Below are 27,318 nucleotides of genomic sequence, written 5' to 3' on the forward strand. Positions count from 1 at the left end.
CAGGTGTACGTCGGAAGGCGTACACCGATGCATAGCGCTCACGTCCGCTTCCCCGCAATGCAGGATAGCTAAAAAGTATAAAGATATGACAAACAAAAAAAAAACAAAAAAAACTTTCAGTGAAGGAGAGGACAAGAAAAATATAACTTCTGTTTTTTTTTTGGAAAAACTAAACTTAGTCATTGGAAGGTCATAAGTTCGAATCCCGCTGGAGGTACCAATTTTTCTTTGCTTGTTTCTTAATCTTGCAGCAGCCATTCACAAGAGCATTGGTAGCACTTTTATCTCTATGATTTCTGTAGGCTAGGCTATATTATTTTTTTTTTATTTAATTATTTGCATCAGGCACTAAAGAGACAGGCCCATATTCATAAACACAACACAAGTCACAAAACACACACGGTTACATATACAAGCAAAACTTATGCGTACATAGTCACGTTATAGTGAGACGCATAGTCAGAAGAAGCATAACACTCTGAGGTAAAAACTGCAACTAACCACTTGTTAGATGAGCCGTTATAGCAGCTAATTTACCGCGTACCGGTGATTGTTTAATAAACTTAATACTGGTAGCCTACCACTAAAATTGTGAATATAAATATGCATCCCCATCAATGCTCAAAATTGTCAAAAATTTGATAAAACATAGATTTATCCCCCCTCCAATCCTCAACTAACTTCGGCACCACTGGTTTAAACTTGAAAATAAAACTAGGCTTATTTGTCAGTGCGCATTGCTTTTAAATTAAACACGAGATGTTTAGTTTTGTATGTTTGTTGTAAACTACAACAAAGTAGGCTACCCTCTCCACTAATGTAGGCTACGATCAAATTTAAAATTATCGTAGAAAAACTGTTTTAAGCTATGCATGACTACCTATGTCCTATAGGCTACATCACAGGTCCCTCAGAAAAATTAAATTTGAATTGGTGCATATTTTAGGTGCATAAATTTGAAATTCTGAGCATATTTTAGCTCTATATTGTGATAAAAGTTTAAGTAAAATTTGGCTTATAATTGAGTTTCGCAAATATGTAATATTTTGAAGGGGACGATCAGCAAACATAATTATGTGAATAACACGTTTTGAATGATAAAACGCTAGTTTTTTTCATTACCTACTCCACGAAAAATTCTCTTGAGGCCTATTGTCACTTTATATTTTGGATGTAGATACGTTGCTTATTGCATGACATAACTTATTAAATTCAAACAGTTTTTTCCAAGGATGGGAAGTAGACCTATCCTAAAAAGTATCAGTTTTTCTAGTGCCTCCCTATTTGCGTTCTTCTGTAATTAAGACTACCGTAATAGCCTCCTAATCAGCGAAAAAATCACAGCATGCAGAGTTTCCAAAGATAAATTACACTTATTACAGTCAGTAATTCTGTGAACAGAGAACATAAAACACATTTTTGGCAGAAGAAACGCTAAGATATATGAGAAAATTTTTTGTGAAAATTTTCATGGGAGTTCTGCAGCACCGCAGCACACACTAGCGATCCGCCCCTGAATCATCACATAAACTTAGTCTTCTGTAAAGACCAGAAAGATTCATTTGACAAGTAATAGCAATCATACCAGTGGCAGTAAACGCCCTAAACACTGATTGAGGCAAGTAACACTACAAATGATTGCTAGGCTACAGCAAGAAATAAGCTAATCTGATATCGGCTGAGCATGAAAAGGACGGTACAGTGCATATTAAAGTCCACGGATCATTGTAAATGCACAGCCTACATATTTGCAGACAATAAGCACTTTTATCAGCCACATATTTCAAAGTAAACTTGACATACAAATTAAAATACTTGCAAAAAATATACAGACCAACATACAGTATAGGCTACTGTAACCAGGGCTGTGTCGGAGGGATTTTGGCGTGTCCGGAATTGAGTCATTAAAAAAGGCTTACTCCGACTTGATACAAAATAATGAAAAATGAAATTTTTGTTTACAATCTTGTGAAGAAAGAATTAGTCCTTTTTCTTCATATTTAGGTCTAAAACTTCACCCGAAAATATAAATTTTTGTTGTTGTCAATTTTGTAAAAGTCGCTATATCAATTTCGATCACAACTTTGATGAAATTAAATTTTACAAAAATTGAAAACGACAAAAAAAAAAAAAAACTTGGCATCCTTCATAAATCTGGCAAAGAGGCAATGTTGATTCCTGATCCTTCATCCTTATCCTTGGCTTTTCTTTTAGTTTTAGTTCACTTCTAAGTTCAGTTTGTTTTTATTTCTCACAACGAAAAAAACAATATATGACAAACATAGCAGAGGTCTAGAAAAAAGTAGAAGCGACAAAACGCGGACGTTATAACGTGCAGATTGTATATTTTTGTTTTTTTTATTTTTCACCAACAAAACAAAAATAGGTGCTCTTCCACAAGACGCCCTGTTGGTCAACCAGACAAAATGATGACGTCACACATTGGAATGGACTATTATGAAGGAGGAAGTGCGGGGTGGAAATTGAACGAAATACACCAGAAGGAAATTGTCTCCCATTCATTCATTTCTTGTTCAATTTCAACAAATTTGCTATTGTTGGAAAGCACAAGCATAGATCTAACCAACTAAATTAATACCAAGTCCTAAAATACTACTAGCTCCATCTGGTGGCCACCTAAACTTGACCAAATTCAAACCATCACCAAAACTTCATTTTAAATGATAAACAATCTAAATCAAATCTAATTAAAAGAACATGTTACTGTTTATTGAAGTGCTAACTTTCATTGTTATATCTTATTGAACATGCGCGCAATCGTTGTTCGAAGACAGCCCCCCAACGAAGCTTTTGCCCTATGCATTTCAATGGCGAATCGATCGTCTTCCAGTTCACGCCCTGCATGTTCACGATAATTAATTGTCTCCCATTTATTCATTTCTTGCTCAATTTCAACAGATTTAGTATCGTTGAAAAGCACAAGCATAGATCTAACCAACTAAATTAATACCAAGTCCCAAAATACTACTAGCTCCATCTGGTGGCCACCTAAACTTGACCAAATTCAAACCATCACCAAAACTTCATTTTAAATGATAAACAATCTAAATCAAATCCAATTAAAAGAACATGTTACTGTTTATTGAAGTGCTAACTTTCATTGTTATATCTTATTCAATATGCGCGCAATCGTTGTTCGAAGACAGCCCCCTAACGAAGCTTTTGCCCAATGCATTTCAATGGCGAATCGATCCTCTTCCAATTCACGCCCTGCATGATCACGATAATTAATTGTCTCCCATTTATTCATTTCTTGCTCAATTTTAACAGATTTGCTATCGTTAAAAAGCACAAGCATAGATCTAACCAACTAAATTAATACCAAGTCCCAAAATACTACTAGCTCCATCTGGTGGCCACCTAAACTTGACCAAATTCAAACCATTATCAAAAGTTTATTTGCAATGATAAAAACATTAAACGACAACCAATTAAAAGAACTTGTTACTGTTTATTGAAGTGATAACTTTCATTTTTATACCTTATTTAATATATGAGCAATCGTTGTTCGAAGACAGCCCCCCAACGAAGCTTTTGCCCAATGCATTTCAATGGCGAATCGATCCTCTTCCAGTTCACGCCCTGCGTGATCAATGGTGAATCGATCGTCTTCCAGTTCACGCCCTGCATGTTCACGATAATTAATTGTCTCCCATTTATTCATTTCTTGCTCAATTTCAACAGATTTGCTATCGTTGAAAAGCACAAGCAGAGATCTAACCAACTAAGTTATAACCAAGTCCCAAAATACTACTAGCTCCATCTAGTGGCCACCTAAACTTGACCACATGCAAACCATCACCAAAACTTCATTTTAAATGATAAACAATCTAAATCAAATCCAATTAAAAGAACATGTTACTGTTTATTGAAGTGCTAACTTTCATTTTTGTATCTTATTCAATATGCGCGCAATCGTTGTTCGAAGACAGCCCCCCAACGAAGCTTTTGCCCAATGCATTTCAATGGCGAATCGATCGTCTTCCAGTTCACGCCCTGCATGTTCACGATAATTAATTGTCTCCCATTTATTCATTTTTTGCTCAATTTCAACAGATTTGCTATCGTTAAAAAGCACAAGCATAGATCTAACCAACTAAATTAATACCAAGTCCCAAAATACTACTAGCTCCATCTGGTGGCCACCTAAACTTGACCAAATTCAAACCATTATCAAAAGTTTATTTGGAAGGATAGGAACATTAAACGACAGCCATTTAAAAGAACATGTTACTGTTTATTGAAGTGCTAACTTTCATTTTTGTATCTTATTCAATATGCGCGCAATCGTTGTTCGAAGACAGCCCCCCAACGAAGCTTTTGCCCAATGCATTTCAATAGCGAATCGATCCTCTTCCAGTTCACGCCCTGCATGTTCACGATAATTAATTGTCTCCCATTTATTCATTTTTTGCTCAATTTCAACAGATTTGCTATCGTTAAAAAGCACAAGCATAGATCTAACCAACTAAATTAATACCAAGTCCCAAAATACTACTAGCTCCATCTGGTGGCCACCTAAACTTGACCAAATTCAAACCATCACCAAAACTTCATTTTAAATGATAAACAATCTAAATTAAATCCAATTAAAAGAACATGTTACTGTTGATTGAAGTGCTAACTTTCATTGTTATATCTTATTTAATATGCGCGCAATCGTTGTTCGAAGACAGCCCCCCAACGAAGATTTTGCCCAATGCATTTCAATCGCGAATCGATCCTCTTCCAGTTCACGCCCTGCGTGTTCACGATAATTAATTGTCTCCCACTTATTCATTTCTTGCTCAATTTCAACAGATTTGCTATCGTTGAAAAGCACAAGCATAGATCTAACCAACTAAATTAATACTAAGTCCCAAAATACTACTAGCTCCATCTGGTGGCCACCTAAACTTGACCAAATTCAAACCATTATCAAAAGTTTATTTGCAATGATAAAAACATTAAACGACAAACAATTAAAAGAACATGTTACTGTTTATTGAAGTGATAACTTTCATTTTTATACCTTATTTAATATATGAGCAATCGTTGTTCGAAGACAGCCCCCCAACGAAGCTTTTGCCCAATGCATTTCAATGGCGAATCGATCCTCTTCCAGTTCACGCCCTGCGTGATCAATGGTGAATCGATCGTCTTCCAGTTCACGCCCTGCATGTTCACGATAATTAATTGTCTCCCATTTATTCATTTCTTGCTCAATTTCAACAGATTTGCTATCGTTGAAAAGCACAAGCAGGGATCTAACCAACTAAGTTATAACCAAGTCCCAAAATACTACTAGCTCCATCTAGTGGCCACCTAAACTTGACCACATGCAAACCATCACCAAAACTTCATTTTAAATGATAAACAATCTAAATCAAATCCAATTAAAAGAACATGTTACTGTTTATTGAAGTGCTAACTTTCATTTTTGTATCTTATTCAATATGCGCGCAATCGTTGTTCGAAGACAGCCCCCCAACGAAGCTTTTGCCCAATGCATTTCAATGGCGAATCGATCGTCTTCCAGTTCACGCCCTGCATGTTCACGATAATTAATTGTCTCCCATTTATTCATTTTTTGCTCAATTTCAACAGATTTGCTATCGTTAAAAAGCACAAGCATAGATCTAACCAACTAAATTAATACCAAGTCCCAAAATACTACTAGCTCCATCTGGTGGCCACCTAAACTTGACCAAATTCAAACCATTATCAAAAGTTTATTTGGAAGGATAGGAACATTAAACGACAGCCATTTAAAAGAACATGTTACTGTTTATTGAAGTGATAACTTTCATTTTTGTATCTTATGGGACGAATATGACATTATTTCTAAAAAAACGTTATTTTAAAGCAAATCATGAACTAAAGCAATTTTATTGCAAAGTTTAGTCATTGTTTCTTAACATGAAATCAAAACAGTGATGACTGTAGGCTAATATTCTTTATTGTTTTTTTTTCATCATTAAAAAGTGTCAGACAACTGTCCCATAGGTTGCTTACATACATGATCAATGGGACAAGGGGTTATGTCCCAGGAGACACTTTTCTAGATACATCAATTGATTGTCAAGGGTATGATGGAATGAAAGAGACTCAAGAGAAAAGAAGCAGAACTTGTTTTCTTGGTTTTCATCAATAAATAGACCCGCTTTTCTTTTCAGACATGATAAAATAAGACACTTTAAAGGTTCAATGAATTGAAATCTAAAAAGGTATATACTTTTGCCATGATCTATAGCAAAGTGTAGTGTAATAAGGCTTTTCAAGATTGTACAAAATAAAGCAGTAGCTCTTATCTACATCCCTAGTGAAAAATACTTTTTAAGTGAAAAAAATTTCTTTCAGCCTTAAAATAACGTAGGAATATGTCCCAAAAGTGATTGCTTGCACAGTCCCATTGGTCATTCAACCACCAGTTTGTGTTTAGCTTGTCTGAAGACATATCACAGTACAATGTGTACTTTTCTGTTGTGATAGCATCAGACCCAACCATTTGGCTTAAACTGTCATGCCAGGTCCCACTTGATACAACTTATTCATAGTGTAGAAACTGTTAACAACAATTAACCATTTAAAGTTACTTTGGGAGCAGAAAAAAAAATCAACTGACCTCGCCACTTAACTGCACAGCTCCTTTTCAAAAAGCACGATGGCTCATGCCAAAACAATTATGCATCCATTAAAAATAAATTTAACAATTTAACATGTTTTTGTTATTTCTATTTGGAAACCGTTGCAGCAAGCATTTTAGGCTGAAATTTATTTAAAGTTGCTTTCGTATTTTTTAGATCTTGGATATCGCCACCAAACGGTCAACCATCACCATCATTATGTTTCGGCCACAGGGGTTCATACGAACCACATTGAAAACCTGTGGCTGAATTGTAAACGGAAATTTAAAAGAATGGGTGGCACCACAAGGCCCATGATACCTGGGTATCTTGATGAATTTATGTGGCGACATCAGTTTCCACGGGGACGACATTTTCCGGAAGTTCTCCGCGCCATAAGGGAGTCCTACCCCTTACTGTAGCCGCCACATCGTCCATTTGCCAAAAAAAAAAAAAACAGCCCTTTTCAGGGCTACCTAATGATAAAAAAGAGTTGCTGCCCACATAGCCTACTTTGTGATATTTATTCTATAACAAACAAACTAGGCTAAAAAAAGTGCAATGTCACATGAAACAAAATAATTTTTTTAACTTACGTTTGTAACATGATTTTTGTGTGTTAACGTTTAAGGTTTGGACCTATGAATCATTTTGTTTACACACACGGATGCCTTTGGGAAAAAGACTTCGTGTGGTAATGAAAGAACACGAGAATGCAAGCCCAAGTCATTTCATTACGGTTTCGTTACTTACCTTTGATCCATATTTAAGCCTAGGTTTATTAGGCTTAGCCTATGTGTTGCGAAAAAATTTCTTGGCTAAGCATTGAACAAAACATAAGTATCCGCACCCACTGTCTCGCTGGTTGTTGTTGCTTTTTATTATTTGCAGAGGTTTCTCCATCCAAATAGGATCAATTTTCTGGCTCCTGCACTTGGAGCTGACATCACTTGCTTCCTCAACCGAGCTTTTCCAATAGATGTCGACTGAGGGCCGAGTGACAAGAATTCTTCCACGACCTCCCAAAGGATCAAAGTTCTACACCGCTCTAGAGCACACATCGCTTTCCTATTGATCAGTGTTTGTTACATTACTTGATTCGGACAAGCCATCACACCACCAACTAGGCTATTTGTGTGCCTGATCCTAATACTTTCTATGACTTTAGCATTTTTTCAATATAAATGGGACACAATTAATTATCGCGATCACGCAATGTGAATCCAGAAAGACGATCGATTCGTAATTGAAATGCATTGTGCAAAAGCTTCGTTGGGGGGCTGTCTTCGAACAACGATTGCGCGCATATTGAATAAGATACAAAAATGAAAGTTAGCACTTCAATAAACAGTAACATGTTCTTTTAATTGGATTTGATTTAGATTGTTTATCATTTAAAATGAAGTTTTAGGGAGGGTTTGCATGTGGTCAAGTTTAGGTGGCCACCAGATGGAGCTAGTAAAATTTTGGAACTTGGTATTAATTTAGTTGGTTAGATCTATGCTTGTGCTTTTCAATGATAGCAAATCTGTTGAAATTGAGCAAGAAATGAATAAATGGGAGACAATTAATCATCGTGATTACGCAGGGCGTGAACTGGAAGAGGATCGATTCGCTATTGAAATGCATTGGGCAAAAGCTTTGTTGGGGGGCTGTCTTCGAACAACGATTGCGCGCATATTGAATAAGATACAAAAATGAAAGTTATCACTTCAATAAACAGTAACATGTTCTTTTAAATGGCTGTCGTTTAATGTTCCTATCCTTCCAAATAAACTTTTGATAATGGTTTGAATTTGGTCAAGTTTAGGTGGCCACCAGATGGAGCTAGTAGTATTTTGGGACTTGGTATTAATTTAGTTGGTTAGATCTATGCTTGTGCTTTTTAACGATAGCAAATCTGTTGAAATTGAGCAAAAAATGAATAAATGGGAGACAATTAATTATCGTGAACATGCAGGGCGTGAACTGGAAGACGATCGATTCGCCATTGAAATGCATTGGGCAAAAGCTTCGTTGGGGGGCTGTCTTCGAACAACGATTGCGCGCATATTGAATAAGATACAAAAATGAAAGTTAGCCCTTCAATAAACAGTAACATGTTCTTTTAATTGGATTTAATTTAGATTGTTTATCATTTAAAATGAAGTTTTGGTGATGGTTTGCATGTGGTCAAGTTTAGGTGGCCACTAGATGGAGCTATTAGCATTTTGGGACTTGGTATTAACTTAGTTGGTTAGATCTATGCTTGTGCTTTTCAATGATAGCAAATCTGTTGAAATTGAGCAAGAAATGAATAAATGGGAGACAATTAATCATCGTGATTACGCAGGGCGTGAACTGGAAGAGGATCGATTCGCGATTGAAATGCATTGGGCAAAAGCTTCGTTGGGGGGCTGTCTTCGAACAACGATTGCTCATATATTAAATAAGGTGTCAAAATGAAAGTTAGCCCTTCAATAAACAGTAACAAGTTCTTTTAATTGGTTGTCGTTTAATGTTTTTATCATTGCAAATAAACTTTTGATAATGGTTTGAATTTGGTCAAGTTTAGGTAGCCACCAGATGGAGCTAGTAGTATTTTGGGACTTGGTATTAATTTAGTTGGTTAGATCTATGCTTGTTCTTTTCAACGATAGCAAATCTGTTGAAATTGAGCAAGAAATGAATAAATGGGAGACAATTAATTATCGTGAACATGCAGGGCGTGAACTGGAAGACGATCGATTCGCCATTGAAATGCATTGGGCAAAAGCTTCGTTGGGGAGCTGTCTTCGAACAACGATTGCGCGCATATTGAATGAGATATAACAATGAAAGTTACCACTTTAATAAACAGTAACATGTTCTTTTAATTGGATTTGATTTAGATTGTTTATCATTTAAAATGAAGTTTTGATGATGGTTTGAATTTGGTCAAGTTTAGGTGGCCACCAGATGGAGCTAGTAGTATTTTGGGACTTGGTATTAATTTAGTTGGTTAGATCTATGCTTGTGCTTTTCAACGATAGCAAATCTGTTTAAATTGAGCAAGAAATGAATAAATGGGAGACAATTAATTATCGTGAACATGCAGGGCGTGAACTGGAAGACGATCGATTCGCCATTGAAATGCATTGGGCAAAAGCTTCGTTGGGGGGCTGTCTTCGAACAACGATTGCGCGCATATTGAATAAGATATAACAATGAAAGTTAGCACTTCAATAAACAGTAACATGTTCTTTTAATTGGCTGTCGTTTAATGTTCTTATCGTTCCAAATAAACTTTTGATAATGGTTTGAATTTGGTCAAGTTTAGGTGGCCACCAGATGGAGCTAGTAGTATTTTGGGACTTGGTATTAATTTAGTTGGTTAAATCTATGCTTGTGCTTTTTAACGATAGCAAATCTGTTAAAATTGAGCTAGAAATGAATAAATGGGAGACAATTAATTATCGTGATCACGCAGGGCGTGAACTGGAAGACGATCGATTCGCCATTGAAATGCATTGGGCAAAAGCTTCGTAAAAGCTTCGTTAGGGGGCTGTCTTCGAACAACGATTGCGCGCATATTGAATAAGATATAACAATGAAAGTTAGCACTTCAATAAACAGTAACATGTTCTTTTAATTGGATTTGATTTAGATTGTTTATCATTTAAAATGAAGTTTTGGTGATGGTTTGAATTTGGTCAAGTTTAGGTGGCCACCAGATGGAGCTAGTAGTATTTTGGGACTTGGTATTAATTTAGTTGGTTAGATCTATGCTTGTGCTTTTCAACGATAGCAAATCTGTTGAAATTGAACAAGAAATGAATGAATGGGAGACAATTTCCTTCTGGTGTATTTCGTTCCATTTCCACCCCGCACTTCCTCCTTCATAATAGTCCATTCCAATGTGTGACGTCATCATTTTGTCTGGTTGACCAACAGGGCGTCTTGTGGAAGAGCACCCAAAAATAAACTGAACTGCATGATACCAAAGCAGGACAATCAGTTTAAAATATGGCAGGGTCGCAACACCTCAAAGTGCAAGCTTTTCAAATTTTTAATGTGACCTTGTAGTTTTTTTTTTTTACTTTTATAATAATAATAAATATTTGATGTTGTACCGTAAGCACCGAGGTGCTTTTTCATCATTCTGATATACATAACGCATTTACTGTTAATTAGGTTAACAGCTAGTTTCATAACTAATAACTCTAACTATCAATAACATCTGATAACATATATAAACTTTTAGAAGACAAATTAGTGGGAGCAGAAAATGAAAAAAATAGGCAGTGGCTATTTGACCGGCTCCGCTCTTTGAATTTGGTCATGTCATGACGTCACTGTACGTCACTATTTTTTCTTTTTCTCTTTCAGAGCAAAAGACGAGAAGCGCCTAAATATGTTCTAAATTTGACAGTTTTAAACAACACGTTCTCTGGCGCGTGCGATACGTCTCCTGCTCCCACTCTAGAGGGAATGAGTTCGATACTACGCGGAAGCGTTCATTTTCTTTTTCTTTCTTTTACCTAAATTTTGACCCGAAGTGCATTTGTTTAGTCAATTTTTAATTTGAGTTGCCTACAGCGCAATTTTTTATGTCTTTTCAAATGTGAGTAATAAAGTTAGAGTTTTTTTAATTTGCTGAAATTTGAGAATTTCTCTGGGTAATTTTTTGTTCGTCATAAGAGGATCTGACTGTGTTTGCCGAACGACGCATTACATTCACATACCATTACCATATATTAACATCCAATTTTTTATGTCTTTTTAAATATGATTTGCGTCGTTCGGCAAACACGGTCACATCCTCTTATGACGAACGGAAAATTATCCAGAGAAATTCTTCAATTCAAGAAAATTAAAAAACTCTTAACTTTATTACTAATATTTAAAAGGCAGTGGCTATTTGACCGGCTCCGGTCTTTGAATCTGAAACACTATTTGACCGGTCATGACGTCACTACATAAGCACTTTTTTCTTTTTCTCTTTCAAAGCGAAAGACGATAAGCGTGTTAAGTTTTAAATTCAACAGGATTTTTTCAACTGAATCCGTGGCGCATACGTAACGTCTCGGGCTGCCATTCTAGAGGGAATGAGTTCGGTTCTATCCAGAAGCGTTCTTTTTTTTTTTTTAACTAAATTTTTGAAAGTGGAAAGTTGTCTTGAAGGTTGGTTGAGATGATGATTTGAAACTTGACTGATTGTTGTGCGACAATGAGACTGGATTTAATTTTTAACTTCGGACTTCAGCGAAACGTAATCTTACAGCCTATTAGAAGGTGTGATTTTTTCAGAGAAATTGTGCTAAGAAATGAAAGGAATTTGTTAAAAATAAAGACTAGAAAAAACTTTTTTAATTCGTTTTGAAAGTTTTTTATTCACTTGTTGATTCATTCATATCAGTTTGTATCCTTTTGTAGTTAAAAAAAAAAAAAAAAAAGAACGCTTCCGGATAGTATCGAACTCATTCCCTCTAAAATGGCAGCCCGAGACGTTACGTATGCGCCACGGACTCAGTTGAAGAAAACGTGTTGAATTTAAAACTTAACGCGCTTATCGTTTTTTGCTTTGAAAGAGAAAAAGTGCTTATGTAGTGACGTCATGACCGGTCAAATAGTGTTTCAGATTCAAAGACCGGAGCCGGTCAAATAGCCACTGCCTATTTAAAACAACATAAAAAATTGGGCTGTAGGCTACTCAAATTAAAAATTGACTACAAAAATGCAGAAGCCTAGCGACTGAGTCACTTCGGGTCAAAATTTAGTTAAAAATTTGTAAAAAAATGCTTCCGCGTAGTATCGAACTCATTCCCTCTGGAGCACCAGCCCGATACGTATCCTATGCGCCACAGAATCAGTTGAAGATAGGTGTTGAATTTAGAACTTATATAGGCACTCTTCTCGTCTTTTGCTTTGAAAAAGAAAAAAATGCCTATATAGTGACGTCATGACCGGTCAAATAGTGTTTCAGATTCAAAGACCGGCGCCGGTCAAATAGCCACTGCCTTTTGTTTTTGATGCGGTTGTATATCATCTGGTCTTGATGGATATAGTTGCTTTTGCAGAACTACTTCATAACTCAACCAATCAACCATTTTATTTTTCTTGGTTCCACAAGATCTCAAATGTGGAATAGTCCTTGGCTAGGTGAATTATCAATGCCTAATTAAAAACATAGTTTGGTGTTTTGGTATTTTAATTTTGTTGAAAAAGCAACTGATATTTTATATCTATTGCTACATGCTCATATTGGACATGCGAAAATTCTTATCTCAATATCCTTCAAGTTGTCACAAATTGAAATATAGCTACAGGCTACAGCAGCATTGGAGCAGTAAACTTTTTCTGATGTTCACTTCAAAGTGAAACATAATGATTGTCATCGTTGCAATTATGCGTACGATTATGCACAAGTTGTAAAATTTTTCCATAGAACAAAATTTATCTACCCCCTATAAAAGTCGGTTCGAAATAAAAGGAAACCAAACAAATCAATATCCAACCACCTTGCAATTGGTAAAGTTCCTTTTTCCATAAACTGAGTTCTCGCTTTTTTTAAGTGCAAACTAATATTAAGGTATATATATACCTTTTTATATCGTTTTTTAAAGTGCAAGTTATGTGTTATTTGAAATAAATCACTGTCAAATTTCATCTATTGCAGTTTCAATTATATACTGTACCCTAATAAAGAACAGCCTACGTACACTTCAGACACAGCCTGTAATCATCCTAAAATTAATAACTAAGATATAATAAACTAAGTTTGCATGGTGTGAAAACATTGCTGCGTATCTTTGTAATGTGTTTAACTTTTTATGTATTTTTAGTGACAAAATAAACAGTATAAAAAAAAGCCAATATTCAGCACACCTATGCTGAGTGAACTTTAGCTTTGTAGGTAGGCAGGATTTATCAATATGCTGAAATCTGCCTTGCAAAAGTTACCTTCGCAATTGTTTAGTGGCAAGTCTTCTCCTTTGAAAAGATATTGTGAGTTTTAATAATTATTTAAACACATTAGTGTTAAAACAAACAGCTTCTACTTTAAGGCTTAAGTTTGAAAATAGTCTTGTGCATTTTAAGTCAGTCTTTAGTTCACATCAAGAAAACGAAATATCTTCTGAAAGACCTGCACAAACTCACAACAATGCTTCACACTTTGTTTCTGATTTTGTTGCATCTGAAGCAAATGCTTGCACATTCATTTATTTTTAATTTTTGGGTTTCAAAGAATAGATTTATCTTTTACTGTCAAATATTTTATGATTCTGTAAAAGCTATTTCAAAACATTTGCTTAGTTTAAAAACATGGGTGATATTATCATTGTTCAATGTTCATATTTACTTTTTGAATTGCTGTAACTTATCTACAAATTAATCCATTACTATATAATTATGTTGTATTGTGCACATTGCACATATAATTTGTATGTGATAGCTAGATTTTAAACAGTCCAGCAATGTTGTCATATGTGGTTGTGCAAAACTAAATCAGCATTTGTATTTGTTTGAATGATTTCAGCTGCTGTACAGTTGTCTCGAAGAAATGAGAGCACGGATAATCGAATAGAAGTTTTTGTCAATGATCAGTCTGTATGGGTTGAACCAAGTAATTTTTTTGTGGTGTTTTTATATGTTGTGTAATTTTTGTTTCTGATCCCAAGTAATTTTCATTTCTTGCTGAGTATGTTTGACTGAATAGTAAGAGCACCTTTGAGACTCTGGAAGAAATGTTAGTTCAACACTGCTCCATAGTAAACGTTTGTAACTGTGTCTTGGCAAGATACTTTATGACATTCTAAAATAGTTGGAAGTATCTGACTCGATGACAATATTGTCCAGCTGCCTTTTGTGTTGCATAATTATGTGATTTGCTGTGTATGGTATATACTATACCATTGTTTCTTTCTACAAGAAATGTTTTTTATTGTAACAGCTTATTCATCTATGACATGTTGGTTGCAGGAACTACAGTTTTGCAAGCCTGTGAGATAGCAGGAATTCAGATACCAAGGTTTTGTTATCATGATCGTCTATCCGTAGCTGGTAATTGTAGAATGTGCCTTGTGGAAATTGAACGATCTCCAAAGGTAGTGTAACAAGAAAATTGTTATGGTGAAAAGATTGAGCGTTAATTTTCAAACTGTGAATTATGTCACTTTGTTCCATTTATTAAATTAACAAATCAGAATGTCATATTTTATCTTGTATATCATAATTCATTAGGCTCGATCATTTTTTGCTTTGTTTCCTCCAGCCACAAGCCTCCTGCGCTATGCCTGTAATGAAAGGAATGAGGATTAAACCTGATTCTGACGTCTCCAAGAAAGCAAGAGAGGGTGTAATGGAATTCCTTCTTGCCAACCACCCACTCGATTGCCCTATATGCGACCAAGGTGGAGAATGTGACTTGCAAGTATGTCGCTGCTTTATTTTGTCTGTTAGCTTAACAATGAATGACATATTTGTATAAACATTCAACTATATGAAAATAATATTCTCTTTCAGTGTTGTATGTTAAGGTGACAAAAAAGTTGCCTTTTTAAGAAAAAAAACTTCTAGAAAAGATGGTGATGGAATGGCGCAGCAAATACTCACATGTCACTCGGTTTTTGAGTATGTGATTCTGGTTTGACTCCCTGGTTGTAGAAACACTACTCACCTTTTTACCCAGGGTATAATAAATTGGATCATAGGTGTAGTTCCCCAAGCAAAATAGAACTGACCATCCTACTGTTGTCAGCACAAAAAGCTGATGATGAGAATCTAATCTTTTCAACCCCCGATAACAAAAAAGAAAAAAAATTGGATATTAGCCAGTCAATTTGAGTCTTATACGCAATACGCGTGCCAGGTTGACGTCTGCGCTGTGTGGCACCAGATGATTTATGTTTCACTCACGTTGTCGAGTAATAATTTACTTACGATCATTCAGTGACAGACTTTGTTCATTTGAAAATTAGGCCAATTGCATCTCTTCATGGCACATTTTTTTCTAGGATCAATCGATGATGTTTGGCTCAGACAGGAGCAGATTTCTTGAAAGCAAACGAGCTGTGGAAGACAAAAATATTGGTCCCCTGATTAAAACCATCATGACAAGGTGTATCCAGTGCACAAGATGTGTTAGGTAAGTCATCAGCGTTTTTTCTTAACTCTTCACAGGCAAACACTATTAGTTTGTTATTGGAATATTGCTCGGTTTTCCAGACTGTTTGATGGTGTGACTTTTCAATTTGCCCACTTATCGAAGCTTTTGAATTGTTCAACGTCCAACTACTAAGGTTCAAGATTTGAGTTTCTGTTGGATTGTTGCTTTGCAAACTACACTACTCATGTATTACTGAAGTAAATCATCACTCAAGTGCTGCCGAAAATTACAAATTGACTTAAACTTTGGGTAACTTCTTTCTTAGCGGAAGAATTGGTGAAGCCAACCACATGTTGTAGTAGAGTGGTCCTTCAAATGTCACCATCACTTTTGACAAGTAAAGCACTGTTGCCCATTCAACTACTAGCCCTTATCAAACTGGTAGCTGCTCATTAAACCGGAGAATCTGGCATTTGAAAATAGTTTAAACTTAACATACCGTATATACTTCTTTTCTGTAGATTTGCGGATGAAATTGCTGGTGTGTCTGAGCTTGGGACAACGGGCCGTGGAAATGACATGCAAATCGGCACTTACGTGGAAAAGATGTTTAAGTCTGAGCTGTCTGGCAACGTTATAGACATTTGCCCGGTTGGGGCTCTTACATCGAAACCCTATGCATTTACAGCAAGACCGTGGGAAACCAGGTGATTTGGACTCAGTTTTTTGTTCAAAAAACGTAAATTTTAACTTAAGTTTGTTTTACTTCGGTTAAAAGATTATTTATGAAAGCATAGGGCATCGTCTACCAATTTGGATCTGTGAGGTTTGCGTTTGCCTTGTTTAAATCATCTCTTATAATTATAACTAATAAGACACACAGAATCACACGCTATGGAGAAGTTTTGCGTCTTCTGAGAAGTTTTCCCTTGGAAAATCACTTCCTCTAGAAGAAAAACGACGATTAATAATTCCAGAATTACTTCTTAGGAAAGTGGAGTCTGTTGATGTAATGGACGCTCTTGGAAGCAACATTGTTGTGTCCACAAGAGCAGGAGATGTCATGAGGATTCTTCCTAGACTCCATGAAGACATTAACGAAGAATGGATTTCTGATAAAACCAGGTGCAGTAAATGCTTTTCAAGTTTTTGTTTCTCCCCAGACAACAAATCAATCACTTTTTACATTGATTCAACGTCTGCAGATGTTGACTCAATGTAAAAAGAGATTGATTTGCTAGAGTAGTAGCATCGAAAACTCGAAAGGCGTTTCATATCACCAAATAAACGATCTTTCTGATATTTTTACATATATTTTTACATTATAGCAAACCTGCAAGTATAAATTTATCACTAAGTTATGTGCTATTCATTCATAATGTTGTTGTAATTTATCATCCAAAATTGCTGTTTATTGCTAGAGATGTCTGAAATAGTTGCAAGTACAGTGAGTGTAGTGTAAAACAATTACATATGAAAATACTTAAAACCAGGGTTGAGAAAAACCCGGGTTTTTTTAAAAAAGCCCAACCCGCCCGGGTTTTTTTAAAAAAACCCGGGTTTTTTTGGGTTTTATTGTTTTTTTTTTAAAAAGATGCAAAAAAAGGTAGATTCGTGCTTATTTCACTTCAAAACTACTTGTTACAAATGAAGTGTTTTTCACTCACAGTACATGCTTGCATAACTCAATAAAATAATGCACTAAGGCTGTTGTTGCTTGAATGTTGCATCATCCATTAATTTCAAGATCAAGTTGGATGTTGCATCATCCACTGATTTCTATACCAAGTTGATGCTACCGTGGTAGAAATCACATTATTGCATCATTTGCTTTAGATTTGAAGGCAAGGAGCATTTAACTTAAGCCATCATGTTTAAATATTTTTTATCATTTATATGTATACAGTATATATATGTTATATATAGTAATGCATGAGCAATTGAGCGATTGCGTGGCCAATGGCCATTCAGGCAAATGCTCTGAAACAGCCATGCGTTAGAATCCAGAATCTGTAATTGGTAAATAGCCTCCTAAATTGCATTTCACATCATATATGCAGACTACAGTAGAGTAGTACTTTCACCAGTTTAACTATAAGGCCTTCTTGCATAAATGAGTTTTAGTGTAGTATACACAAAGTGGCATTACTTGATTTTTGTGTAACTGTACAATATCCACTGCGTTTTCAGTTTATTCTTGGAAATTTACTTCACAATCACATCCTTAAGTCCTAATTTAAAGTTTGTTTTAAGTGTCTTGTAGTGTTTTTGTTCATTTTTTTAATTTTCTAATAAAAACTGGACAAATATGATGCTCTGGGTTTTTTTATGGGTTTTTTTGGGTTTTTTTAAGTGGGCTTTTTTAAAAAAACCCACCCGGGTTTTTTTGGGTTGGGTAAAATACCGGCAACCCTGCTTAAAACTAGCTAGAACTAAATTTTTTTTAGACTAAACACTTAGAGTAAACTCTTTTTAACATCACGAACTCTTCACAATGTCATCGAACCTTGGGAGTTCCCTTAAGTGTAGTTCTTTGGGTTACAAACCCAAATGTGGTTACTGGGGCATTCCAGCTGCCAAAATTTGTCTTTATATTCAACATTTACACACTGCAGACGTTAAATTGATTCTTACATCGTTTCAACGTCTAGCGTCGTAGAAACAACGTAAAATCAGTGAACTCTTCAGATCTTTGGTCATGAAATCTAACTAACCTATTATAAGTTTTGTGCCCCGTTTTGTTTCCAGATTTGCATACGACGGACTCAAACGGCAGAGACTGACGCAACCGATGATGAGGAACGCAAATGGAAACCTCGTAACGTGTGGCTGGGAGAATGTTCTTCCCCTTGTAGCAGATAAGGTACAACATACACCTCCAACTTTACATTTTCATGTATGTTATTTCAAGAAACTTGGCGCTTCATTGCTTCCAACCCAACCGTCATACCTTTAACATATTACTTATAGATAGCGGTTCACCGCTTGCGCATTGGAATGACAGAAAATGACTACCCCTTTTGGAATTTCTATGTGTTCATTTAGTCACTTACCACGTTATTTTAACGTCAGATAATGTCAGCGAAACCTGGAGAAGTGTCGGCAGTTGCTGGAGGATTTGCAGATGCCGAAGCTCTTACGTGCTTGAAGGATTTGCTCAACTCTATTGACAGTGAGGGACTTTGCACGGAAGAACTCTTCCTTACCGACGGCTCCGGGTAAATATTTACTTCGGCCATGCCAATTTTAAGTCACAGCAAGCCTACAATCAGTAGTAACGTTTGGAATGTAAGCAGACAAACCCATGCCTGACCCCGGAAGCTCAAATGAAGGCGCAGTCTTAATCAACTCTTTTTCTTGGTTCTCCCATGACCACCTGGAGAGTGGAGATGCGGCCTGATTTGTCACATTTTGCAGACTTTGATTACAGCTACTGCTACTGTTTGACTGACATTTTCTGAGATTGTTTTACTTTTTGCTGTCTCCTAATGACATAAAAGCTTTTTGTTGCCTTGGGGAAGCAGTAGCAAATGAGAAAAAGTAAGTTGAAAAACGCTGAATCAGACTGTTATTGAAAATTAACAGTCTGACTAAAATCTTCGAAATCAAATTGTCTTTGTTTTTCAACATCTGAGAATGTTAAAACCTATTGTGTCATCTGGGGAAAACAGTAAAGAAAGCGTAAAAATATAATTTTTAGTAAAATTTATTTAAACATTCGCCAACAGTTAGCAAAATTTAGAAATTTCTGCAAAATGTGACAAATCAGGCCGTATCTTTAGTTAGCCATAGTTCTCTCATAGGCTTTACCTTTGTGAAGTAGATTTTACAAAGTTCAATGCATCGAAATTATTTTCTGGACGCAAAACAAGTTTGTAAGCTAGACCGTTAATGCAAAGTTGTGAACTTCCAACCTGTATCGGTGAACTGTGGTGAAAGGTGAATTAATTCTGGCCCTTTGAAGTCCATGTTGATCTGATGGCATCAACCACTGCGGCCAATCTCATCGTCTCTACTTTCGATAAGTCAAAGCGTAGTCAAAGTTTTCTTTCAGCTTGTTTCAAGTTTATAAAAACCCCTCTCTACTGGTATACAGTGTTACATTCCAATACCTGCTTGATATTCACAGAACTGATCTCCGATCAAGCTATCTACTCAATACGAGCATTGCCGGCATCGAGGAATCCGATCTTGTCCTGCTGGTCGGAACCAACCCGAGGTTTGAAGCCCCGTTGCTCAATGCCAGGATCAGAAAGACGTGAGTACGGAGCTCCATCATCTACCCTGTCATTAAATCAATCATTTTTTGCATTGAACCTTTGCAGACATTGAATTAATTAAAAAAGGGCGTCTGGGTACATGTAAGGTTCTCGTATGTTTCAAAACATTTTGAAAGCCGAACATTTAGCGATTTCTGTGTGAAACTGTGTTGTAACAACAATGTGTTTTTGTATAGCGCTGTATCTATCGCAGGTACGCGTTGCACCCAACGCTTTACAACCAGTGTCAGCGGCTCAGCGCCACGTTGGTGAATGCACCGCTTAAAACACTTAACTTTATATTTAAGACCAGCTATGATATCGTGATGTTTTTCATGAACTACTTCATTTATATCAAAGCTGGATCCACAAAGAGTTGGATGTCTCGCTTATAGGAAGTAAAGTGGACCTAACGTATTCCTACCGTCATCTAGGAGACTCCACTGAAACTCTGAAGCAGATTGCTCAAGGCACTCATCAGTTCAACAAGGTATGTTGAACTAAATTGCATTAGGTCCAGGGGTCACCAAACTTTTTTCTCTGAGGGCCGGATTGCTGCGAGATTAACAGCTGCGGGCCGGATGCAAATTGCAAAAAAGATATACAACTATTTAGAATCTCCATTGACTTGAATTGAGCACAATAAATAACAAAGTCAGCGGTGGAATAGCAAAGTTGTGATGAAAATCGAAAGGTTGCTAGAAAAGTTATCCCCTGCTGTGATACACTACAGGGGCAGGGTATGGTGCTCTTGAAAAAAACATTACATCTTTCCAAATTTAGCCTACGCTGTCCTCATTTGTGGTGGCCTAATGATAAAACATAACACCAACATGTAGGCTGCCTGGTGGAAAAATGTACAAATTAGAGCACGATGCCCTGTAGTGTATCACAGCAGGTGATAACCGTAGTGTATCACAGCAGGGGCTAACAATTTTTAGGATTTTTTTATATTGTCTATTTCTCTGAAGGACCCCAAAGGTTTCCAAGCGTGAAGCCAGTGAGAGAAGTAATTGTCTTCTATGCGGCACGACCATCGACCGATCGTTTAGCTTACGACGATGATTAAGACCAGAGATGTGAAGTCGACGAAAAATCTACGACTTTGACTTCTCGGTTTATAACTGGCCGACTCCGGTTTTAGGGTTGCCAGATTTATTTTAAATTTTTGTCCTTTTTTATTTTTTAAAAATTTAATTTCATTAAAGTTGCAATCAAAATTGAAACTGCGATTTTCACAAAAAACTGACAAGAACAAACACTTCTATTTTTTGATAAAGTTTTTGAGCGCACTACTGACAACAAGAAACTAAATTTTGAAAAAAATTTGCAAACAAAAATTTGATTTATCATTTTTTTATCCGGTAACTCTAAATACCCATTGTCAGGCATTGTCATCTTTTTACGGGCATTTTCGGGCATTGTCAGGGTTGCTAGTTCAAGTTGAACCAGTTTTACGAATTACAATCTGGGGTGAGGATTAAGATTATGATCCGACAACTATTTAAAATGTTTGCCAATTTCTGAAAAAGCCGACAATGCCTGGTAATTTTCAAGGTTTACCAGATTCACGAGTTTTGCCCCCCAACTGGGTTAGTTTGGCTTCCCAGTTGCGTAAAACGTTTGGCAGTTGCAGGTTTTGATATTGCTGATTACTTTGACCAGGTTTTTTTTAAGGTTTGGTTTGGGTGACCGCTAAGTAGTTTTAAGAGACCGCAAGTGTTTCATTTAAATACCAAAAAATAACCATAACTACATACAATCAACGCAACATAAAATGAATTATTTGACAAGGCACAGCTTAAATGATTGTGACAGCGACCAAACAGCCTGCCCAACACGGCCGCCAAAGAAGTTTGCTGCACAATCAAACAAAGTGTGCTTGTTGGCTTCTGCTTGTTATGTTTCCACACGTAAAAATTGATCATTATGCGCCATAAATCAGAAATAAACATTGACGAGTATCGAAGGTGCACTTCTTTTGTGAATAACTCTTTGATTCAGCTGTTAGCTGTACCTCCACTTATTCTTTTTTCCGGACGTGAACTGTTGATCGTAGGCCATATTCGTATTATCGACAAGACATAGCGAGAAACAACCATTACTTTTCTACTGTAGTTGCAAGTCCAAATTTTGGGAAACCGCTGGAGAAATTTGGGGGGGCCGTTTCGGTCCCCAAAAACACCTTAAAAAAACACTGACTTTGACCTCCTATCATTTTGAATCGACTTAAATAAAATAATTACTATTTTTAGTGAAGATGTCTTGCAACACTGAGAATGGGTATTTAGAGGTACTCTTTTTTATCAAGTCAGAGTCGGCCTTTTTTTAACGACTTCGACTCCGGACACGCCAATATCCTTCCGACTCTCCAACCCTGATTAAGACCGCCATCTTTGGCCACTGTGTCTACTAACAAAGAGTATCTCTGAGGATGTTTTGCTTTATGCAGTTTTTGTTTATGTTGTGCTGCTGGTACAAGCGTTTTCATTGAACATCCATCCCTTGCAAACAAATAACCCGTCCCCATGTAACACTTGTTAACTATTGTTTTTACGATCCCGCACTTGAACCTTACTTGCAGTGTGTTTTATAAGAAATTAGATATATGTTTTGTTTTTTTTATTCACTTGTTTTATAAGAATCTGCATTGGACAGTTATGCTGGTAAAAAATGATGAAGTTTAGATGTTTGTGCCACTGAGAATAATGTTATTGATGTTGATACGTTGTAGGACTTGAGCTATAGAGATATTTCGTCATTTTAACGTGTTTTAACGATCTCATTCAGAAACTGAGCGAGGCAGTCCGTCCAATGGTTATCGTGGGCAGTGAAATGTTCCAACGGGAGGATGCTTCAGGCATCCATGCCGCTGTGGCCACGATTGCTCAGAACGCCAGGAAGGAATCGGCGCGAAAGCGTGGAGACGATGACTGGAAGGTCCTCAACGTTTTGCAGAAGGTAGCTAGATGACCTTGTGCTGGTGTTTGCCGCGACAGAGTCGAAATTCAAACTGATTATCCTGTTTCAGTCTAGCACTTCGTAGCGTTCGCGTTTTATCGCTTTTACCTTTTTAGACTTCTGCTATGTTTGGCATGTATTCTTTTTACTGTGATGATCAGAAATAAACAGGAAGCTGAACTGATGTCCTTAAAACGTTTAATCTTTATCGAACAAGAAAAACCCTGGGTACGACACATACATTATTAATTTTTGCTTTATTCAGAATAATGTCAGGTCGTTGAAGATCAAGATTAAGTGTATATAGGAAAGACAAGGAAGCCACTCTTCGTGTCAACATTCGAACATGTTATTAAGTACCTTACCAAAACACAGCAGCGTGCTCTGGATAAGCGTCGAACCGACGTGCTTGAAACATCGTCCCAGCACTCACACCACTGCATCACTGATAAGTTTACATAAAAGAAAATCATGATTTTACTAATTACACAAATGCTGCAAGCCTTACCAGTCTCCATTAAGTTGATGCCAGTCTCTATTAAGTTGATGCGATATTTTTCACTCTCACTTTTTTCACAGGTTGCGAGTCAAGTTGCAGCTTTGGACCTCGGTTACAAGGCAGGGGTCGATCATGTTCGAAATAACCCTCCAAAGGTTCTCATTCTTCTCGGAGCAGACCAAGGAGCGATCACCAGAGAAGATTTGCCAAAAGACTGCTTTGTTCTTTATATTGGTAGGTAGTATGCAAACCCAGTTTTTCCTCACATGATGCACTGCATTGATTTGGGTTTTAAAGTTAATTTACGTCAAAGTGCCATTTTGGTTATGCTCTTTATGTTATGCTCTTTATGTTATGCTCTTTATGTTATGCTCTTTAATAAATATTTTGATTTATTCAGGAACTCATGGAGATTTTTCTGCTCCATTTGCTGATGCCATCCTTCCAGCTGCCGCATACACCGAGAAGACGGCAACTTATGTCAACACTGAAGGAAGAGCGCAACAATCCCAGATGGCAGTGTCTCCTCCAGGAAACGCAAGAGAAGACTGGAAGATCATAAGAGCTCTCTCAGAGGTCAATGTCTCTATTTTTCCTTTGAAACCTTCGAGAGGAAGTTTTTGTGTGATTTTTAGTAACATCAAAGGCACTTTTTGATTTCTATGCAGTGGCTAAAACATGATTTGCATTAAAGGATAATTTGTAATGGCAAATGTCGAACCTATAACCTTTCGCTCGTTGGGCTGATACTCCTCTCACTACTCTTCCACGTATGCATAGAAAAAGTAATTTCTTTCAGCACAATAGTGCTTGTCTCTAGCGGCACAACCTCACCTTATACGATGCAGTAGCCTTGAATTAAGAAAAACATTTAGTAGTTTTTAAACTACAGCCACTACTGTTGTAACAACAGATAGTTTTTTGGTTTTTTTTTGAGCAAACTGATTGCGTTTGTACACATCTGAAATAAACCCATCCCTACGTTTAATTTCCGGAATGGCCCGTTTCGGTGAGTCCGATCCCTTAACGGGGGATTTTTTCAATTTTTTTTTTAAATTATCGGGTACCGTAGCCTAATTATCATTGCCGTTTTAGGGTTAGAGGTTAGGAACTCACCGAATCGGACTCACCGAGTAGTAGCAGACCCTTTAATTTCGCCCGTTCAAACTTTGAACAGATCATGGGAGTGACTTTGCATTATGACGACATCGATGGTGTACGCGCGAGGATGACAGAAGTGTCTCCCAACCTAACCAGATACGACGCTGTGGAAGAAGCCAACTTCTTCCGGCAGGCAACCGAACTGGCGACGGTACGTTGTGTGGTGACGTGAAAGCTTATCTTTTGTTGCTGAATGAACCGAGATCATCCAGTTGTTTGACTTAAGCTTCAGTCTGGACAGTTATACGACTCTTATTACTGATGACTTTATGAAGATACAATATAAAAATCGGTAAAGTAACCAAAACCATGTATTTACAACGGTACTAATTGAACGTTGTTTTTGTCGTATCCAAACTTAAGTTAAGTTTCCACCGCTCGCTATGCAGCTCACGTCGGTGTGTGGGTCACCAAGTATAAACGGATTTGCCGTATCAAGTAGTGATTGAAATAGTTGGAGAATGTACACAATGCCACCAGAAAGACTTATTTACCAAAGAAAAGTTATGTGACACGCTTGACAACTCCCGGTGCATTGATAAAGTTACCAGATGGTTGACTAATTGAAGCTAGTGGAGTTTGAATTGTGGGTTTCATCGAGCTTAGTCGAACGAAAAAAAGTTTGCCAGTTATGGCTTTTAAAGTTAATGCGGAAAGAATTGTGTTATATGCACTGTTTGTCGTATCCAGGCGTGTCCTGCCAAAGGCTCAGCTGCATGCTCTTGAGCGGTGTCGAACCAGCGCCTTTTCGATTGCCGTTCCGGGGCTCTCACCACTCGGCTATGCAGCCGACGTATGCGCTGTTCCAACCGTTTGAATAGTAAAAGCTTCTGCGCTTTGCTCAAAAATAAGTGCTCTCGGCCCTGCTGAAGAACACGCTGCTTTGTCTTGGCCAGGCACTTCGTGACAGGCAATATGGGAGCAGTTGGCTCGATTACTCTACGCTGTACCAGTCTTTCCCTGCTAATAATTATTGTTATAGAATATCTACCATGTTCTAGAATATCTACCATCTACCATGTTCTAGAATATCTACCATGTTCAGTTATAGAATATCTACTCTCCTGACTAGAGTTTATAGTTTGGAATAATTTTGATGAGGTTAAATGAAGAAGTGCGTTGGTCAAGAGCTGTGGTTAATCAATAGACTTTCATTCCGAATGAGAACAACTTTTCTGTAACTAGCTCAATGGCCAAGTAGTTTTTGCCTTTGGTTCTGGTGCTGGTAGATCTGAGATGGACTCCAGGTCTGGTCAAACCGAAGACTTTAAAAACGGTAATAACTAATAATGTGATGATATAAAAGTAAAAATGAGCCCTATCGCAAAAAGACCTTAGCTGTTGTAGAGCGACAATAAACAAAACCATATCATTATTATTGGGTCTGAGATCGATTCCAGATCGCGTCAAACCGAAGACTTTAAAAACGGTTTGTGTTCTTGCATAAAGCAGTGAGGATCAGTCGGGTAATAATGCGACCACATTCTAAACCTGATATAAAATTAAACATGAGCTCTATCGCTAAAACACTTCAGCAGTTGCAGAGCGACAATAATAAAACCATATCATTATTAGCTTTTTTGTTAGGCCTACAGGCTAAATGTCAGCGCTGCACTTTCACTTAATAAAGACCAATCTCCGTCTGATGACTTATATCCCTGTTTTATACGGCTTTTACATAAAAATCACTTTAATTGACGTTATTATAACGAAGTTTCCTGCTTGTTCCGACTGTTTCTGATTGACTATTGATGTTTTTTGTCAGCTTGCCCAACCAACTTTACTAAGCAAGCCGTTGCAATCATCCCAACTCTCATTGACCGACTTTTACATGACTGGTAAGTCGAAGCTTATGCATTGTCTAGGTTGTAGCTTAACATTATGACAGAGATATCAATTCTTCTAACAGGCACTCCTGGTTGACAAGTCGAATCTTTCAGTCGATTTGGAAGGACTTTTGAAATGACAGATCAATCAGCAACATCACGTGTGAATTTGCACACCGTACAATTCAGATAACCGTTTTTGTTAGATTGGTACCTTCAAAATTATTTTTACTATAGCATAGGTGTGCAGATGTTAAATCATTGTAAAAATGAAGGATTTTGCCTTCAGGGTTGCTGGCTGAGCAAATACAATATATGTTTTAACGTAAATTCAACGTTTACGTTTCAGATTCCATCACCCGGGCGTCCAAAACAATGGCCAAGTGTGTCCGCGCTGCGACGGATGGAGTCTCCCCCGATTTATAAATTTTATTCTTTCTAATAATTTATAGTTGAAACGAACAATCACGCTCGGGATGGGCTTTTTACTTTCATTTTTTCGCCCTTGTGCATCAAACTATGAAACATTGTTATCCATTAATAGAAAATAGTCATGTGGTAGGCAAGTACATTTAAAATTTGTTCTAGTTTGGTGATGACGTGATGTGATGACGTTTAGTGACGTGATGAGACGCAAAGTTGGTTTCGGCGTTCAGACATCATCTTTGTCCGTATCTTAAATCAACATTTCGCTGGCAGAAAAGAGTAGAAGACGTGACATTTTTCATGAGTTTATCATTTAATGCTCTCTGAGAGATGTCACAGTCGTGCAACAGTAAAGTGCGTTTAGAACACAAAACAGTTTTGTACAATACGTGTGCTTGTCGTTCAATAAAGCCTACGAGTGCCGAATGTCTCGTCGCCTACCTACATTGCAGAAATTTTTGTTTGCACGAATGCCGAGGTAGCCTAATCGGTA

At 37.0% G+C, this 27,318-nt stretch overlaps 1 protein-coding gene across 1 annotated transcript; it reads left to right on the forward strand.

Moving 5' to 3' along the window:
- Positions 1 to 13,433: 13,433 nt before the first annotated feature.
- Positions 13,434 to 27,251, forward strand: LOC145768100 (NADH-ubiquinone oxidoreductase 75 kDa subunit, mitochondrial-like). Its single transcript, XM_082579571.1, has 17 exons — positions 13,434 to 13,592; positions 14,125 to 14,211; positions 14,568 to 14,692; positions 14,860 to 15,018; positions 15,602 to 15,732; positions 16,215 to 16,400; positions 16,684 to 16,818; positions 18,442 to 18,556; positions 18,766 to 18,911; positions 19,823 to 19,951; positions 20,313 to 20,442; positions 22,743 to 22,913; positions 23,493 to 23,646; positions 23,813 to 23,988; positions 24,590 to 24,724; positions 26,339 to 26,411; positions 26,749 to 27,251. The coding sequence occupies exons 1-17, from the start codon at positions 13,520 to 13,522 to the stop codon at positions 26,823 to 26,825; spliced, it is 2,202 nt and encodes a 733-aa protein (XP_082435697.1). The 5' UTR covers positions 13,434 to 13,519; the 3' UTR covers positions 26,826 to 27,251.
- Positions 27,252 to 27,318: the final 67 nt, after the last annotated feature.

Source organism: Aplidium turbinatum, chromosome 4 (assembly GCF_918807975.1).
Source record: "Aplidium turbinatum chromosome 4, kaAplTurb1.1, whole genome shotgun sequence".
NCBI lineage: Eukaryota > Metazoa > Chordata > Ascidiacea > Aplousobranchia > Polyclinidae > Aplidium > Aplidium turbinatum.